Genomic DNA, 19786 nt, shown 5'->3' on the forward strand with positions numbered 1-19786 from the left:
TCACTTGGAGGTTATAAGTTGTAAAGAATACAGCTGGATAAAACAAAAACCGTCTGTCTTCATTTCAGAATGCATGTTATGCATTAATGCATTATTTTAAAAGGGGGTGATTATTTTCTATACCCACTATATGTGTGTCTCGATGACAGCATGCACGTTGTTAAAGACTGCAAGCAATGAATGATCGGGTAGCAACGTGTAGTCTGATATGTTTCTTGTCCACGACAGGACAAGATTTTCGGAGTCAAAATCGTATATTATAAAACGGACAGTTCTGATATAGCTGGCTTCGTAAGAGTGACCGTAAACTGTTTTTATTTACTGCTAGCTGTCTTGCTATAATAAAAATTAACAAATAACGTTATACACAAGTAGTAAAAAAAATGCCCGGGAAATAGTCATAACCCTTGGTAAAGAAGTTTGTGCATTCTCATTACTGATGTCTTGGCATAATGAAAATTAACACAAACTGTCAAAAAAAATGCCTTACAGGTAGAAAGTCAAGCGCAAGTAGTGAAAATAGTCAGAAATAGTCCAAAACCTACCTTACACGAAGAAGTCCACGCGCCAGCAGCACGAGGTTATGGGCGTCGTGGTCAGCGTGTAAAAAATGATGCAATATTGATATGCGCATGTAACTACATTACGCCCGGTAGATTGGTCTCTGCAGGATGGCAGGGCCGTGCACAGACCTTTTGAGGGGCATGTGCCAAAACTAAAAAATGGCGGATTCGGCGTTATGATTGGTTAGATCGATTGTCAATCAAACTCCCGGCGAAGGGTCATTGGCGATTGTGTTCATTGGATTATGCAGTCCTATGTTCATAATAAAAAAAATCAATTTTAATGTCCGCTGCGATCTTGTCCTTTAATGTGTTTTTTTTTAACTGTCACAGCAAGTTTCAATATAAAAGTCTTTGCGACTGGACTGAGGTACTTGCTCATAAAGACACTCTTTGCCGCCATCTAATGGTGAAATGATTGTAACTTCTGTTGCTGTTTTTTTCCAGCGGATTTTTTTTCCACCAGAAGGAAGGCTTTTAATGATTTTACTTCATGAAAGTTGTATTGATTTTTTGGCTTAAATATTTGTATTGTGTGGTAACCGTTTTATTAAAGCGATAAGCCCCGTGAAGCTGTGGTTTACAGTGAATTTATAGCAGCTAAGGGGCGTTGACGTGGAGTGCCTAATAACAAAAGGTAAATTCACTGTAAGCCATGGCTTCTTGGGGCTTATTGCTTTAATCTGACAGAGTGACTATCATAACTGAAAATAATATTGTGTAATCTGAACCCGGCATAACCCACTACAAAAGGGTATAGACCTATAAGTAATTTTCTGCCAGGACATCCGTTCATTTTATGGACATTTCATTCACTCCTAAAACACAACACAAATTCACAGTGCCTAACACAAAATATGGGTAAACAGAACAGCTGTGAAAATTCAATATGGAAAACGCATATAAACAGTACTTTTGGGCCCCATTTTAATACGGAATTCTCTTCAGTGTACCAGAAGGAAGCGCATGATAGTACTGAACATTAAAGGTGCCCAAGAATGCTTTTTCACAAGATGTAATATAAGTCTAAGGTGTCTCCTGAATGTGTCTGTGAAGTTTCAGCTCAAAATACCCCATAGATTTTTTTTTAAATTAATTTTTTTAACAGCCTATTTTGGGGCATCATTAACTATACACTGATTTTGGCAGCGCCGGCCCTTTAAATCGCGTGCTCCCTGCCACACGAGCTCTCGACTATATTACCGTGCATTTACAAAGTTCACACAGCTAATATAACCCTCAAATGGATCTTTACAAGATGTTCATCATGCATGCTGTATGCATGCTTCGAATTATGTGAGTAAAGTATTTATTTTGATGTTTACGTTTGATTCTGTATGAGTTTGAGGCTGTGCTCTGTGGCTAACGGCTAATTCTACACTGTTGGAGAGATTTATAAAGAATGAAGTTGTGTTAATGTATTATACAGACTGCACAAAAATGAATGTTTAAAAATGAAAATAGCGACGGCTCTCGTCTCTGTGAATACTGGGGGGCGTACATATTAATGATCCCGACTGTTACGTAAGTGTTATGTTGAGATCCGCGTGTTTTCCGGAAGTCTTTTAAACAAATGAGATTTATATAAGAAGGAGGAAGCAATGGGGTTTGAAACTCAATGTATGTCTTTTCCATGTACTGAACTCTTGTTTTTTAACTATGCCAATATAAATTCAATTTTTGATTCTAGGGCACCTTTAAATTCTTTCAAAGAACACTTAACACAAAAATTGGAAATCTGTGATTATTTAATTAAATTAGTCACAATATCACACTGAAAGAGAAACTACTACACAAGGACTTAGTGCATCACCTGGACAGGCACACATGTCCACAAGTTGATAAATACATATATTATGACCAGAAACAACATGTTTACACTTACACCAGCAATGTTATCTGGCATTTAAAAAGAACATTGTATTACTAAATCTGTACCAAATGATGCAAACACACAAAAGATACAAAGCCACAACATTTTGCTTTAGGGAATGAATATACAGTGTCTGCCTTAGTGAAATGTTAAATGCCTTTTCTTTCGACTCGCAAAGATATTGACAATTTTTCTGGTGAAAGTGTCGCTGTAATATCTGCTTCATTGGGAAGAATTCCAAGAGCAGAAAACCCTGGTTCACTCATAGTTGTGTGTAGCCGTTTGCAAATTCTCCGTATTGCTGGAAAATCGAAAAAAATATTTTACAACATCTTAGTCAATGAGGGGGCCAGCAAGCTCCAATATCCATGCTTTGTACCTTTTTTTTTTTTACCCCTAAAAGGTGCTTAAAGAAGCATGTTAGTAACTAAAAGGTACATATTAGTACCTTTTGACCACTGCAGTGACAGCTTTTTTTTTTTTACCTTTTTTTTTGCTGAGAATTAACTTGTTGCACCCCTAACTAATCAGTGGAGTTGGTGGTGTCCTCATGAAACTTCTCATACTTCTGCTATAGCTATATCACTCAATTCCTAAAAGGATTTCTGCATGCCTCATGGACATATCAATCTGAAAGTCTACTTGTCACCTTAATCTCAACAAGACTAGGCTCCTTTTCCTTCCTCCCTCAACAAAATATCTCTTTACCCCAGTTTAAGGTCAGGCAGTCAGTGCCTCCAGGTGTGTTCAAAATGACCAGCTCTAATTTGTGAGTGACATTATGACTGACAGATCTTGTTGCATTATCCTTCAAAACATAGGGGCCCTTCCTTGACAACTACAATACAACAATCCAGATTCCAGGCCCTAGTTGTTTCAAGTCTAGACTAAAGTAACACCCCAAGTTATTACCATCGAAACACCAGAAAGAGACATTTTATCAAAAAAATAAAATAAAAAAAAGGATGGGTTAGCATGGGTAGCACATGTTCTGCATGTTTCTCATTTTGTGATTTTTTTCTCCTTTTTCTAATGTTAGAAGTTAGGACTGAATCAAGTCTTTCTTCTATCACTTGCAAACTCAACATGAGCCTCTAACAAAAATGTTCTGATTTCAATCATTTGCAAGCACAAAATTCCATTAGTGGCCGCAGGGCCTAGATCATGTGATCCCTGTACCACTAAAAACAAGATTGTTAAAATCTGGTGTACAGTACCCTTTAAAATAAAAGACTCTCCAACAGAAAACCACTCAATGCCTATTTAGATTATGCTATTCAAATCAAGTACTCTCAGCATATAATAGTTTATGATTTAGATGACAGAGAGTTATGTTAAGATGTAGATGCAATTCTTTTAAAATATACCATTGGGGTATATTTATTTGCAGTGCAGGAATGAGGTAACTTTCACGGTTACTCACTAGCCCTTGAGACGATAGCAGCAGATATATATTGTGTGTGCAGTGCACACTGAAATACTATGATTTATATCAATCTACCACTAAGTAGAGCATTTATTTTCAAATGTATCTAAAATCAAACATATGTGTAAAGGTGGTTTTAAACAAATTACTTACAATAAAATTATATTAACTTACATCTCTCACTTCCCAAGCGCGCGCCTGCTTTGCTTTGCTGCCTGTATTGCACGGCCAATAGCATTTGAGTGCGGGAAGCGTGAAGGAGCGTTTGATTGGTTGGACCCGTTGAAGGGAACCGATCGGTTGCGTGAATGATTCAACAAATCACTTATCCTGGTAGAATAGAACCGAAAGACAAGAGTCACTGAATTTAGTCTCCACTAAACAGACATCAAGGTATTTTTGATGGTACACTTTAGACATTCTGTCGACTACATTGCACCGACAAGTCAATTAGCTCGCACTAGAGTATAAGTTGAGTATTAATAGACTGTTAGGGCTAGGGATTGTAGAATAAGGGGTTAGTTATAGTAGAAGTTGGCTATCTGTTGGGGAACCATCAAAATGTTAGCAGATTTTAAACAGACAGTCTACTAATACTCTAATGAGAATTTGTTGGAATATAGGTGCAACATTTCTTATAGTCAACAGAATATATAAAGGGCATCAAAATAAAGTTTTACCTATTTTTTAGATCAAATACAACCACATGCCAAACATTTTTTATTTCTCATAACATAATAGATTACAATTATGAACAGAATATTCCAAAATAGAGAAAAAAAACACACAAAAACAGAAGAAACAAATAACAGATAGTTAAATAGCACATGAGAATTCAGCAACGTTTTCCATCCACATGTCTTAAACTGCAGAGTCATCAGCAAAAATTCCAGAAAAAGAAACACTTTTCAAATATTGAACACATTTCAATAATAACCAGCTACAGGTGTGTCTTAATGTGAAAATCTTGGAGTGTTTAGAAGAGCAACACCAGTGCAGACAGATGACAGGGAGCCTGAACCTCACATCATGGAGATGCCACAGCTGCCCTATGAGAAACACAGTTATCTTTTTACACAAATCAACTCTAAAAGTTAAAAATAAAGGGATGAAAAGACTGAGTGTTTGTGATTCCAAGTAAGTGAAAAAGGGAGACAAGAAATTCTCAGTGTTTGGTGGTGTGTGTTGGTGAGAGAGAGTGATATAAGACAGCTGCATGGTCAATGAACCTCTCTGTGTTGTAAACCATGAGGAGAGACACATACGGATGACCTCACGGTTTGTCACTCCAGCAACAAGGTCACTAAGAACAATCATACTTGCACACAAACACAGAAAGTTAAAGCCAACACACAAACTAAAGCCAAGTTCCTGGAATATTTCCAAAACAACATCACATGCACTCTTATACATCTCACACACACACACACACATCAGTGCAAAAGCGCAATAGTGTTGATGTGACTCACAGTTTACAGTTTCACATCTGTTTGAAAGTTCTTGTAGATGTCCTATGAAGGTCTGGGCAGCTCAAATGCTGAATTTCAAGTTTAACGGCAATAACAAGACCAGCAGTTGTTCAGTAAACATCTTTCAAAAATCCAGTTCGTTTTTAATCTAGTCAGCTGCAAACATCTTTTTTTATTAAGTGTTTTTTTTTTCTAAACAGGAAACGTACAACCAACACAGGAAGACATCCTGAAGGCTCTCCACCTTTACACTGTGAACTCTGTGCTGCTGATAGTGGCACATCCTATCCAGAGGAGTAATTTGCAGTTCAGTGCTGTAGTATTTCATAAAGGAGGTGGACACTTCATCATACTTTGACACTGCAATGTCAGTGTAAATCTCCAGCACAGGTTCACTCTTGTGTGTTAGGAGCAAGTGGAGGGAGCTTATCATCATACTGTGGGGGCGGAGTTAGGGGTTCAATGGTGAACACGTTGCTCTGCTGGATATCGCCTAAGCTTTTCCTTCTTAGGTTGTCAGATCTGATGCGCCTTATTTTAAGGGGAATCAGCTTGCGACCGGGACGGCTGTTTCTGCGGCCACCTGCTCCAGTGCTGGGGTCAATTTGGGATGAAGGTCTGCGTGATGGGCTGGATCCATCATCCACGGTGTTCAGGCCTTCCTCTAGCTCCTCATAGGCTGGCAGCTGGGTGACGCTGTTGTGGCGCTCAGAGGACTGACTGATGGGATACTGGCCGCTCATAACCACCTCCTCATAAGTGGGGACCGTGTAGTTCTGAGCTAGTTGGTCCATTCTAGATACAAAAATAAATGTCCATTTACAACCATACACAGCATATTTAGGTCGTTATATACACTGCTGTTCAAATCTTTGGTGTCTAATATATAACCATAATCAAAAAAAAAAAATTAAAAAAAAATCACAGCTTCCATAAAAATATTAAGTAGCGCAACTGTTTTCAATACTGACAATATAAAGAAATGTTACTTGAGCATCAAATCAGCATATTAGATAGATTTTTGAAAGATCATGTGACAATAAACACTGGAGTAATGATGCTGAAAGTTGCTGTAACAGGAAAAACTACATTTTAAAATGTAAATGTAAAAATAGAAAAAGCGCCATTTTAAATTGTAACAATATTCACAATATTACTGTATTTTTGATCAAATCAATGCAGCCTTGCTGAGCATAAGAGGCTTCTTTCAAAACATCTTGACCCCAAACTTTTAAACAAATGTAATAAATACGAATGTCCTTATGTTTTGTCAAACTTATTTTCAATTAAAGATTAAATTTATTAACTAAAAAAAATATCATGTGGTGTAAAGCCCTGAGTATACTTAGATTTTTTACACATACGCTAGTGTACACGCACAGGCGAACGCACAACACTGGAAAGTATACTTCACCTGACTAGTACACATACACAGGCGTTCGACACATGCGCAGTTTTGAATCTCTCACCCCGAGTTACAACCCATGTAAATATCTTTGTATTCTTTCATGCTAGAGTTGTACTACAAATGAGGGTACTTTCTAACCTCTTCACACAATTTCTTGTCTACGTAGGCCTCCATCGTCGCTGTAACTTGCATGCGTTCCGGTCTATTCTGTTTATGCAGTTTTCTTTGACTACCTTGTGAATCGACGCCCCCAGGGCATGGTTGCCACCTTGTGGATAAACCAATTACTGCAAAAATAAATTAAATGCGCATGTACAAAACGTGTGTACTCTTCTGATGACGAAATTCGCATCACACGCACTTGCACGCTAACCCTCGTGTACACGTAAAAAGTGAAGTATACTTTGGGCTTAAGAGTAAAGTATTCTTTACACCTTGAATGTGTAACAATGTACTTTTTTTTTTTTTTTTAAACAAATATCATGAATTCATAAATACCATTAATTTTTTTTTTAAGAGTTGCAGCAAGACATTTTACAACCTGAACCATCCAAATTATATGATATTTTAAGAGACTTATTGACCTGGACACAGAGTCATGAGGGTCTGCAGAAATTATGATATAATGAAATTTAATATAATATTTAATCTTTTTTCCTGCATGTTGGTTGGACCATATGATATTGATTTGGCAGACAAAAATGTTTCCAAATATTAATAAGCAGTAAAGCACTTTTGTTAAAATATTTTCTCTAAGACATAATAATACAAGATTATGCAAAACTACTTTTAAAAAAAAAAAAAAAAAAAAATTCACGGGACTTTATTTTCTTCATTATTATATCTGGAGAGTTGCATCAACCGAAAATGTATGTCTTCACACTCCCAAAGAAACAAAACAAAAAAAACAGAAGTGTATTCAAGTCACTCTATGTATAAATTGCATTTTTAAGTGTTTTTGAATACATTAATAGAATAATAAAAAAAAAAGAATCACGTCATTGGCCCAAATGTCATCATAAAGTGAATGAATGTGACTTCACCTGGGTGTGTATTTAACACTATGTACTCACGTAGCCCCCTCCTCCTGTGTGCTAGCAGGTGTACTGCCGGCTTCCTGTCCCCTGGCCGCTCGGTGTTTGTTCCGTATGCTCAGACACACAGACAGCAGCAGCAGCGCCACTCCTCCCCCCACTAGGACAAAAGCAACAGATGAGGTCTCCTTAACTTGACTGGAGTCTGTTACCGGTTTGGAACTGTTCCCTCCGGACCCCGCCGGCACCACGCTCCACACAATCATGACAATCCCCAGTGCAATCAGGCCCACGCCCAGCGCGGCAGTAGCATACTGTGCCCCAGAGTTACTGTTGCTGGTCCTGCTGGGGCTGGGTGGAGTCTGGTCGCTGTAGGACATACTTCCAAACCTTACCATGGACTTGAATCTCCTCCGGACACGTTGCTTTTTGTCCTTTACCTATCGAAATGTCTGAAAACTTGACCTATCTCATTTTTTCCATTGTTTTCTGGAGCACTGATCCGCTCTGTGAACAGAAAATCAAATAAAGGTGACTCAACAGGGATCAAAATGTAATTAAATAATCAGACTGGCTATCATAAAAGAGTCTTATATCAATAAACGTCAAAGATCCAGGCCCAGTCCCTCCATAAAGCCCGTGTGAAAATAGCGTAGCAGTCACCAGGCCTGTGCTTCAGCGGTGATAACGTTTTTATCAAAGCATATTTATTGTCTGCACACACATCGGTAGACATGTTAGGCTTGTTTAACTTCCTTCCATGAGATTAAGTAGGTGTCCCTCTAGCTAAGCTTTAGTTACAGGTGCATGAAAATGGAAGAAAGAGTTTGATTCAAGAGAGAAGTGAGAGAGTTCATGAACAGACTTTGGTGAAATTTAATCATTGCTCTGGAAGGTTTATGTTGGACAGAAGACCAGGCAGCCGGTTTCAAAAATGACTTTACTGACAATGCGTTATTGTTTTATAGTCACTAACACACTAAAGAAAGCACATCATAACACTTCTGTCATGCCTACACAGCTTCTGGTATTGGTTATCTGTACAGGCAGGTCTGGAGTAAGCTTTCTTACCGCACCCTTAATCATTTCTCAGCATGGAAGCACCTTTGAGCCATGGTCTCAGATCAGTGTGAATCTTGTACAAGTACAGCCAGGTGGTTTATGATGGAATCTGTTTCCTTCAGCAGTGACTCATACATTATGCTGTGAATATGGAAAAATGTGGGTTGTGGCAGCAGTGGAAATTTCTCATGAGCTCCATGTTTGTATTCTTGCAGGGTGATTAAAGTCTTCATGGACAGACATAATTTCATCCAGGCACATTGACTTGTTGAGTGCAATTTCCTTTATGCAAAGTGTACATGACCGTTTACGGAGCACGTCTAAGCATGTAGACAGATAAAATTATGATAGTGAATCTGTGCTGGGGAATGGCAAGAATTTCCTCCTCCAACAAAAGCAACTTCAGCAAAGCAAAACAAATAGTGCCACATAAATTCACATTTAACAGGTTTCAGCCGAGGGAGCTTGGCAACAAGCTGTACCAGGAGCCCAGAAACTCAAAGGACACCCCTATTTAGACATAATATTTTAAAAATGTATCTTAAAAAATAACTCTACACAAGTTGAAAACTTGAGCTTTGCGTTTTTAATAATTACATTTCATGCAAAAGATGTGAAACAAGCGCAATGGTCAAAGACATCTGTCTAGCTAATGTTTTACATAGAAGAACAATATTCTACACAGTGTTCTAAAAAAATACAGTATTAAAGGGTTAGTTCACCCAAAAATGTAAATTCTGTCATTTATTACTTACCCTCATGCCGTTTCACACCCTTAAGATCTTCGTTCATCTTCGGAACACAAATTAAGATATTTTACTTGAAATACTAAAAACATTTAAATCGGTTCATGTGAGTACAGTGGTTCAATATTAATATTATAAAGCGACGAGAATATTTTTGGAGCGCCAAAAATAACGACTTATTTAGTGATGGCCGTTTTCAAAACAATGCTTCTTGTCGAATCTGCTGATCGGAGCGCCAAAGTCACGTGATTTCAGCCGTTGGCAGTTTGAAACGCGATCCGAATCATGATTCGACACACTGATTCACTTGTGCTCCGATGCATCATGAAGCAGTGTTTTGAAATCGGCCATCACTAAATAAGTCGTTATTTTGTTATTTTTGGCGCTCCAAAAATATTCTTGTCGCTTTATAATATTAATATTGAACCACTGTGCTCACATGAACCGATATATATAAGTTTTAGTACCGTTATGGATCTTGAGAGAGGAAATGACATTGCTTCCTATGGAGGCCTCAAGGAGCCATCGGATTTTAACTAAAATATCTTAATTTTTGTTCTGAGGATTAATGAAGATCTTAAGGGTGTGAAACGGCATGAGGATAAGTAATAAATGACAGAATTTACATTTTTGGGTGAACTAACCCTTTAAAGTTCAAATAGAAATTTGAATAAAAATAGTTCAAATTAAAAAATAAAAAAAAATCTCTAGATCCTGCGGCATTTTTAAGAACAAAAACGTGTTTGGTGTGAATGGCCCCTAAGGCTGTCAGTGCCTAGAACTCATGCCAAGCATCTTTTTATGTAACGTTACTACTCAGGGAAAAAAAGTTATAGTTTGAAAAAAAAAAAAAAAATGTAAGGGCGAGTACCTACTGGAAAAAGAAGAAGGAAAGAAAAAAAAAAGAAATTGGGGGTGAACTTTCCCTTTAAACATCAACGTCCGAAGGTCTGCTATTAGCTTAGATTTTGAACGTCTATCAACGAATTAATTCTAAAACGTCTAACACACTAAAAAACACTTAATAAAGTAGAGTTTAATATATTTAACGCGAACATTAAAGACATAAATGCATCTTTACACAACCAGACGCCTCTTTATATACTGAGAGACAGTCAAAGCAAACAATTCTTTACAAAATAATCACACTGAGGGGCGAAATAAAAACCTCTCAGATTAAATAGGCTATACAAAGATAAATGTAAAACAACAAATCATGTTGCGCACGACATGTGGCTAAAAAACGCCATGCAAAACCATGTAAACAGTAACAAACACTCCAGGAAAACTAGCCAAACTTCAAGTTCACTCTGAATGTAGAGAGTCTTACCGAGAAAACTTCCCTTCCTTCTGTGTACTCAGTCCGTTTAAATGTTGAATGAAACCACCTTTAATCCAATGATGCACAAGTATACCGGAGCATTTGTTACATTCCTTAAGAAGCCGAACTTGAATTCTTTAAAGCGGTATGGCCTTAAGTTTCACAGATATGAACATCTTCCTGTCCCTGCAGTCCAGAATTAACCCTTTAACAGACCCATCGGGCTCCTGCCCCGCCCATGTGTTCTAAGGGGTAAAAACTTCCCCATCTCCTGACTGACAGTGATGATCCATAAAACTACAGAACCACATTGAGACTTTCAGTGAAACATATGATGCACGATTCCAGAGTGAATGAAAATAAACTTCATATATAATACAGAGATAATTTAAACTTTATTTTTAAATAAAATCATTTAGTATACAAACTCGTTCAGTTTCATAACTGATTAAGCAGCCAAGTCTTAACCTTATTTTCATTTCAGGGTTGTTATTTTTAACTGTAAAATAGGAAGACTGTAGATCTGTTGGTTGGAGTTTATTTATGACTCTCAATATCTAATCTCATACAAGTTTTAAGATACAAGCTTTATTAATCACACCACTCTGCAGTCAGGGTGGTGCACGTTAAATTACCAGCAGCACCCACATAAATGTGTCAAAGAGGGTTCACCCAAACATAAATTCCTAGAGCGGAACAAACGCTCAATAATATTTAACTACTTTATGGGCAGTTGTGATTCTGGAAATGTTAATGATGTTGGACAAAGGTTGACCATATAGGCAAGGTGCTTCCTCATAACTGTCTGTTTAATCTAAGGAACGTCATGTACCTTTTATAGTAAACAGAATAAGGAGTGCTCTCATATGTATTACGTATTTTTCTCAGTACTTTATTAATCCTGTGTGGGGAAATTGTGGGAATTGCAGGTACGATGTGTAACAGATACTAGAAATATGTGGAACAAATACCAAATAACACAACAACGAAGAAACAAATGAACAAAACATTAGCTGATTATTTTTTATAAATGGCAAACCCCGATATAATTGTTTCTTGTCTTAATGTCCTAGGATAAAATAAGGACGAACTACCAGAAATAATAATAAAAATACCATTTTTTAATTCTCTTTTTCATGTTGTACTCTATATATCAAAATATGCACCTCCTTTTACACTGCTTCAAAAAGTTGCCTAATAAACAAAGTAAACGTACAACAGTCATATCTTTGATCTTTGCACATTTGCTGTGATGATTAGAATAACCTCTGCTACAACTAACCAATGTGCATGACCGTGGAGTTAGTATAGTATACTAACTGCAGTATGTATGCATGATATTGAGGTTGGTGATTTACAGTTAGGACACCAAAGTATCAGATTTGAACTGTTTGGGTTTTAAATGGGCTTATTATTATAAAACATTGTGCACTTTGATTGGTAAAGCATGAGTATCTTGCAATTCACCTGACATCAATGATCATTCCCTTATTCTAATATGAACCACATGACTATTTGAACCCCAGCGGATATGAACTTCATTCAGTTTAAATAATAATGTACTATTTAACGTGACATTTCACATTCTAATCTTCAGTATTTTGTGGTTTTAATTCTAACATCTACAGCTAACATTCAATGTAAAAACATTCATTTTAATAGAATTAATGAAATTCTAATTTCCACATAAATGTCAGCTAAAGATTCATCAAACATCTAAACAGATAAATAAATGTTATGTGCTCTTTCAAAAGGATTCTTAACTCTGTCTCACTTTGAGACAAATGAGTCCACACTCACAACAATATAAGGTCTACTACAAAACAATGCCAATGCTCCTATTGGCATACTGAATGTTGACCTTGAAGAAAAGAAAAGAAAATCCCTCCATTTGGGAGCTTTAAGAAAGTGTCAGGTTTTTCAACAGTGGTCTAGACAGGAGAAAGCCTCAGACATTGGTGAGCTCAGCAGCTGAAAAATGTCGAACTGGGCAGCGCTCTTGTTGTAGCGAGACCTCCTGAAGTCCATTCCTTGGAAATGAGCCAGACCTGTTCTGGTGACTGATCTTCCGCCCAGTGAAATTCTTTGGGCTGAGACCGAGCTGCTGCTGCAGGAAGAAATGGATCTGTCAGATTTCTGATTCACTGGTTCTAAAAAACATTTGACTTTTAAGAATTATTCAAGCAATAATACAAATCTTCACTCTCTGTGGGTGCATTGTTTCTGAGAACTACACTCAAAGGAAACTAAAGAGCAAAGACCTTGAGAAGAGAACAGACGGTGGTTGTGCAAAGAGATTAATGCAAAGGATATGGTAAGTGTTAAATGACTACATTGAAGAGGATTGTTCACCTAAAAATGAAAATTCACATAATTCCAAACCTGTATTAATATTTTCTTCAGGGGAAATTAAAATAAGGTATTCTGAGGAACATTGGGAACCAAACAACACTGGAGCCCACTGACATTCACTGTATGGATAAAAGAACACATTCTTTCAAAATATCTTCTTTCATGTTTAACAGAAGAAAGTCATACAGGTTTGGAACATGATAAATGATAACAGAATAAAAATACTGCAATCCATTTTTATAAATAATTTATATCCAAATATATATATATATATATATATATCCAAATATATATATATCCATATATATATATATATATATATATATATATATATATATATATATATATATATATATATATATATAGTGGGTACGGAAAGTATTCAGATCACCTTAAGTTTTTCACTCTTTGTTGTATTGCAGCCATTTGCTAAAATCATTTAAGTTCATTTTTTTTCCTCATGAATGTACACACAGCACCCAATATTGACAGAAAAAAACACAGAATTGTTGACATTTTTGCAGATTTATTAAAAAAGAAAAACTGAAATATCACATGGTCCTAAGTATTCAGACCCTTTGCTGTGACACTCATATATTTAACTCAGGTGCTGTCCATTTCTTCTGATCATCCTTGAGTCCAGCTGTGTTTGATTATACTGATTGGACTTGATTAGGAAAGCCACACACCTGTCTATATAAGACCTTACAGCTCACAGTGCATGTCAGAGCAAATGAGAATCATGAGGTCAAAGGAACTGCCTGAAGAGCTCAGAGACAGAATTGTGGCAAGGCACAGATCTGGCCAAGGTTACAAAAAAATTTAATTAAAATGTAATTACAATTAAAAATTTAAAACATTAATGAGGAAAAAAAACTTAAATGATTTTAGCAAATGGCTGCAATATAACAAAGAGTGAAAAATTTAAGGGGGGCTGAATACTTTCCATACCACTGTATCTTTATGCTTAATTTTAATGAATCTAATGTCTAATCTAATGGGGTGTGTGTGACTCAATTTCTTATGACACCGGCAGTGCACATACTTACTTCCTGGCAAAATAAAAGCTTGCTGATTTTAGGTTTGAAAATGTTGGAAATTAATAGAAAAATAAAGTAAAAATGAAAGAAATGAACATTTAAATATTAGCATTGTATTTTTAAGTGTACTATAAAATAATTTTATTTTTATTTAATACTCATTTTTTATTTTAAAATATAATAATATTATTAGATTATTACACTTTACTTTATAAACTAACTAAATAAAGTGGAATAATGCTATTAGTAATTATTTTATTTTTTTATAGTATATTTAATAGGTCCCACTATGTGCAGTGTGAGCACCAACCCAAATCTCCAGGTGACTGAAAAACAGGTGCACCCAATTCGGGTTTAGTTTTCTACCTTCACCCTCCTTAAAGACTGCTGATCATCATCATGACAACTGGGTGATGAGCTGCTTAGAGAACTTTGTCGGTGAAGTGTGGGCGGAGTCCCCAAAGGTTCAACTTCCTGATCAAGCCCTGCCCTGCAGATACAGACATCTGTTGAGAAATCTGCTCCGCTCAACTGTCTCTTGATCTCTTGATATTACAATATATGATGAGACATTTATTCATAGAGATATATGATTTTCAATACTAACAGTGCATCTCTCCTGCTCTCTTACCTGGCTGCACTGACAAGTGCCTTCATTTCTTCATTCAGGTGATGACGGACCATGTGCTTGTTGCTTGGAATACATAAAGCCGATGCCATGGTGTCTGAGCTGAAGGAGGGATCCAACACCATGACAGCACCATGAACCCCACTGTTCTGAAGACTGTCAGCAAACTCCTAAATGAAAATACAGACACTTTTTTCTTTTGAGCTATTCCATATACAAACACCTACACTTTCTCCGTTAGCACTGTTGTTCTGTCCCTTTGGTACCTTCAAATCAATCTCTTTGATCCATTTGATGATGCGATGACAAGTCCACACTACAGGGTCTGTGTTCTGATTCTCACACTCTGATCGCCTGGACTGCAAAATCTGCAGCAAAACAGGATTTAGTGATTTGCTGTTTAGCTTCATTAACTTACTACAGAGACTGTTTCTCCAACTGGGCTTTTCTGATGTGTGTCTGTAATGTTGTTGTTCCTTTTTGGTAAGGTTTAGTGCCTATGGGAATTGCCAGGATTACAGCTTCTGGTTTGTGTGTGTGTTTTTACCTCTTTGTCAAAGCTGAGAGTGTGTAGCAGTTGTATTCCCAGCAGAAGGCTGTTCTGGTGGGCTTTTTTAGAAACGTGCAGATGCTTCTCTAGGTCGGCACGTGTGAGTGTACTCAGGAGACGTCCGTCCACAAGGTGAGTGTGGAAGAACTGGGAATATTGAGGGAGACCCACATCAGTCAGCCAGGCCTGAGCTACCCAGTGATGATCCAGATCAGCTGCTTTAGAAAGGCTGAAACACATGTCCATGATAAAGGAAAGGAAAAATAGTTTTAAAATCTAGAAATAAATTCTTAAAAATGCTTTGTATTCATGCTGGTTACATATAGTTTTGAAAAATATACCACTTTCAAGAAAAAGTTAATCACTCTAAAAATAATACAATTGACAAATAATTACTAATTAATAATAATTACTATTTTTGTGGTAATCAACATTATGCAACACATTTTGTAATCTGAACTTAACTTTTATTATTTTGAAACTTTTTTAAATATGTTTTTTTATTTTTTTATTTTTATAGGATAAAAGTATGTGTACTTCATGATAGTTCCATGAATCATCATGAATTAACAACATAATGATTAATAACATAAAAATCTTTACGTTTATGTGGTCACACTACTTGACCTTAACAATTTTATAATTTGAACTAACCTTGCCTTGTCATTATATATATATATATATATATATATTATTATACAGTCAAACCAAAATTTATTTAGACACCTTGAACATTTCATTCATTAATACAGTTTATTCACTATATTTTTAAAAAATGGTAATAAAATATAACAAGATCTCAGAGTTAAACTGTGTCAGAAAAAAATAATCTTAATTATGTCAGATAACACTTAAAGGATTAGTTCACTTTCAAATTAAAATTTCCTAATCATTTACTCACCCCCATGTAATCCAAGATGTCCATGTCCTTCTTTCTTCAGTCGAAAAGAAATTAAGGTTTTTGATGAAAACATTCGAGAATTTTTTCTCCATATAGTGGACTTCAATGACCACCAGATGGTTGAAGGTCAGAATTACAGTTTCAGTGCAGCTTCAAAGGTCTTTAAACGATACCAGACAAGGAATAAGGGTCTTATTTAGAGAAACCATCGCTCATTTTCTAAAATAAATTTTATACTATTTTATATTAAACTTTTATACATTTTAACCATAAATGCTCATCTTGAACTAGCTCTCTTCTTCTCTATTTGAATTCCAGCAGTGTAGACACTGCTAAGTGTATTACTGCCCTCCACAGGTCAAAGTTTGAACTAATTGTTATATAATTGCACTAGCATATTGTATATGACAATTTAGTTCAAACTTTGACCTGTGGAGGGCAGTAATACACTTAGCAGTGTCTACACTGCTGGAATTTCAAATAGAGAAGAAGAAGAAGAAGAAGAAGAAGAAGAAGAAGAAGAAGAAGAAGAAAGCTAGTTCAAGATGAGCATTTATGGTTAAAATGTATACAATTTTAATTTTTTTTTAGAAAATGAGCGATGGTTTCTCTAAATAAGACCCTTATTTCTCACCTGGGATCGTGTAGAACCCTTTGAAGCTGCAATGAAACTGTAATTTTGACCCTAAACCGTTTGGGCTCCATTGAAGTCCACTTTATGGAGAAAAATCCTGGAATGTTTCCATCAAAAACCTTGATTTTTTTTTTGACTGAAGAAATAAAGACATGAACATCCTGGATGACATGGGGGTGAGTAAATTATCAGGAAAATTTAATTTGAAAGTGAACTAATCCTTTAAGCAAAACATGGTCAGGTCAAAGTGTCTGAATAATTTTTGGTCCCAAATTTTTATCAATTTTACTGTTAGTCCACTGTATATTATATATATATATATATATATATATATATATATATATATATATATATATATTAGTGTGACCTTGACACACATTAATAAGGATATGCAAAGGTCCTTTCCTTTTTTACTTATGGTGTGTCTCACCCATGTCCTGATTCTGCATCCCTGTAGTCTTCAATTGCCAGTCGGAGTTTTCTGCGGTGCATTGAATTACTGATACCCAAAACAAATTCTAGGTCCTCATCAGTAAGAACTAACAAGACCTAACAAAACACACACACAGATTAAAGTTTAATTCTTACATTCAGCACAAACACTGCTTGTTTAAATAGCCTAAAGTACATTAGAGCTGATATGATCAGCTGTGTGTTTAATTTTATAGACTCATGTAGACGTGTTTATATATAATATTATTGACAAGGTCACATCTACCTTCCCACTTTTAACGTTGTCTGCGCAGGCCCGTATGTACATCGGCATAGCCATGATCACCTCCAGCCACGCCTGCACGGTTCCTGCACGCCAACGAGACATGGGGACCGTCCGCGCGAGCTCCACCTGCTGAAGCCGATCCAGCTGCTCCTCGCATTCTGATAGGCTCACACTGAGGCGGGCGGGGCTTGATAAACTGTCGGAGTCTAGATTGGTGGACGACGGGAGAGGGGCGGGTCTTAAGTGCGAGTTGGTTTACTATAATCTATGAGCAAATTCATCGTGTTTTCTCAGGTAAACAAGTATCATAAATATAAAATATATTAATTCAGAGATAAGAAGTTACATAAATGTCCTGAAGCACACATATTTGTTTTCCATTTATATCACTTTTTTTTGAACACAAGCCACTACTTCGTCTGTTAAAGGGTCTTGTGTGCGCGAACCAATATTTTTACCACTAGACGGCAGCACTAAACCGCCTCCAAAATTTCATTCAGCCCCAAGCGTCCATGGGTGATCCTGGCAGTGTTTGCTCAGAATCAACCTAAAGTGTTTGGGTCCAGAAGTTAAAAATTCATGACTAACAAAACAGATGGCTACTGCTAAGTGCTTGTAAAGAGTAAATGTTGTTGGAAAAGACATAAACAGCTCGTCTAGACTGGTTTTGCCTGACATTAATGCTTTCAGCTCATCTACAAAAGCCATCCATATATTAAACTATTTCCACCCCCTTTTCTAATAGTGCTTCATTATCAGGATTGTGGAGCTTGCACATCCCCAGAAGCTAACGAGGCACTGCAGAGAAAAACAATGTATAGAGTTCATCCTGCGCCAAACTGACTTTGAGAGCCCATGTAAAGACTTCAAAGTGAGATAAAAAGAATGAATGGATTAAGCAACCACACACACACACACACACACACACACACAGATAAATGCCCCATGTGGTTACGGTTATTTAGTAATGAGTTAATTATGATTACACACTCTACAACCTGAGATCCATCAGACAGATGAGGTAGCCAAAGACAAGCTCAGGGAGGCAAAATGCCAAAACACAATTACAAAGAGCAAAGAACTCAGCCACACGCTGTTCAGTATTTCTGATTTTATTTCAAAATAGTCTGTAGTTATATAACTTATTACCATTTTCATTTCCATGCCATTTAGAGTTCCATGCTATTCAGCAGCAGCCTGAGCCAAACACAGCAGGGAAAACGAGAGCCGTCTCTCCATCTCCAGCTGATGAAGAACACACTACATGCTCTAAAAAACTTGTTTATTTCTTCATTTCATGTCAGTGCAATATTGAAATGTACACAACGGCCACTGAATGAGAGCTAGCATTGATTTCAGAAAAATAAAAAAGAGACTATAGTTATAAAGTTTAATGGTAAAAGGCCCTGTAGAGTAAAGGTAATCCAGTCCCCATTTGCAAAGCAGCATGGGAAACTACTGTGGAGCTCTATGTCATACCCTGCTTTATTAAAGGTACAGTAATAATTTCCATGACAACTACCCCAAGCTTTTAGAACTAATGATCCATTTTTGTATTTAAATTTTTGCCTCCTGGTTAGTGTTGTTTTGAAGGCAGCTGTCAGAGTTAGTGTGTGTTACGGAGGTTATAAATTCTCCTGTGGGAAAGGCAGGACGAGCCACTGCTCACTAAAGTCACATGACTATACATCAAATATCCAAATATCATAATATGCTACAGTTAGACGAATAGATACCTTTTAGATCACAGTGTGAAATGGCACACATCCTTTTTGGGGTCTTTTTTTACATACTGAAGGTCCTGCTGACTTCCTACAGGAGAGCTCCATCAATATGTTTAACACACAAGTTTAAAAACAGCTGAGACAATGAACGTTAAATGATATAAAAAGGCATCTGGAAACATTTACAAGCACTGAGTGCACAATGATTATTATTTACACATTCAGCAGTCCTTCAAGTTTCCAGTGAGATGCTAAAGTGGGTATAAAATGAACACACACACACACACACACACACACACACACACACACACACACACACACACACACACACACACAC

The 19786-nt window shown here is 36.6% G+C and overlaps 2 protein-coding genes across 11 annotated transcripts in view; both read right to left on the bottom strand.

Moving 5' to 3' along the window:
• Positions 1-2361: 2361 nt before the first annotated feature.
• On the bottom strand, positions 2362-11093 carry tmem51a (transmembrane protein 51a). Of its 6 annotated transcripts, none has more exons than XR_010896004.1 (4): positions 10912-11093; positions 7813-8280; positions 5332-6126; positions 2362-4192 (listed from the first exon to the last, which is right to left on the bottom strand). XR_010896004.1 is itself a non-coding variant. In XM_067395070.1 (3 exons), exons 2-3 carry the CDS (start codon positions 8169-8171, stop codon positions 5724-5726), a joined length of 762 nt encoding a protein of 253 aa, XP_067251171.1. In that variant the 5' UTR covers positions 8172-8280; positions 10912-11093; the 3' UTR covers positions 2363-5723. The 6 variants fall into 6 exon arrangements, 1 of the variants encoding a protein (XP_067251171.1); XR_010896003.1 differs by having other exon boundaries at positions 2362-4911; XR_010896002.1 differs by having other exon boundaries at positions 2362-5180.
• A 725-nt stretch (positions 11094-11818) lies between these two features.
• The window catches only part of kazna (kazrin, periplakin interacting protein a), a 51434-nt gene continuing 43466 nt past the window's right edge, over positions 11819-19786 (bottom strand). For 4 of the 5 annotated variants that reach the window (XM_067393895.1, XM_067393894.1, XM_067393898.1 and 1 more), the window contains 7 exons: positions 17726-17931; positions 17438-17556; positions 15470-15701; positions 15189-15290; positions 14926-15092; positions 14661-14784; positions 11819-13009 (listed from right to left, as the gene is read on the bottom strand). In XM_067393895.1, the coding sequence (XP_067249996.1) occupies positions 12851-13009; positions 14661-14784; positions 14926-15092; positions 15189-15290; positions 15470-15701; positions 17438-17556; positions 17726-17931 (1109 nt within the window). In that variant the 3' untranslated portion in view covers positions 11819-12850. The remainder of the gene's footprint in view (positions 13010-14660; positions 14785-14925; positions 15093-15188; positions 15291-15469; positions 15702-17437; positions 17557-17725; positions 17932-19786) is intronic. The other variant, XM_067393896.1, reaches the window with a different exon arrangement.

Source organism: Chanodichthys erythropterus, chromosome 9 (assembly GCF_024489055.1).
Source record: "Chanodichthys erythropterus isolate Z2021 chromosome 9, ASM2448905v1, whole genome shotgun sequence".
NCBI classification, from domain to species: domain Eukaryota; kingdom Metazoa; phylum Chordata; class Actinopteri; order Cypriniformes; family Xenocyprididae; genus Chanodichthys; species Chanodichthys erythropterus.

Excerpts from the sequence above, each read along its gene's own strand:
- tmem51a (XM_067395070.1), bottom strand. The coding sequence starts at position 8,171 with ATGGTAAGGTTTGGAAGTATGTCCTACAGCGACCAGACTCCACCCAGC. Across the intron at positions 6,127-7,812 it reads ACACAGGAGGAGGGGGCTAC|AATGGACCAACTAGCTCAGA; the intron begins GTGAGTACATAG and ends TTTTGTATCTAG.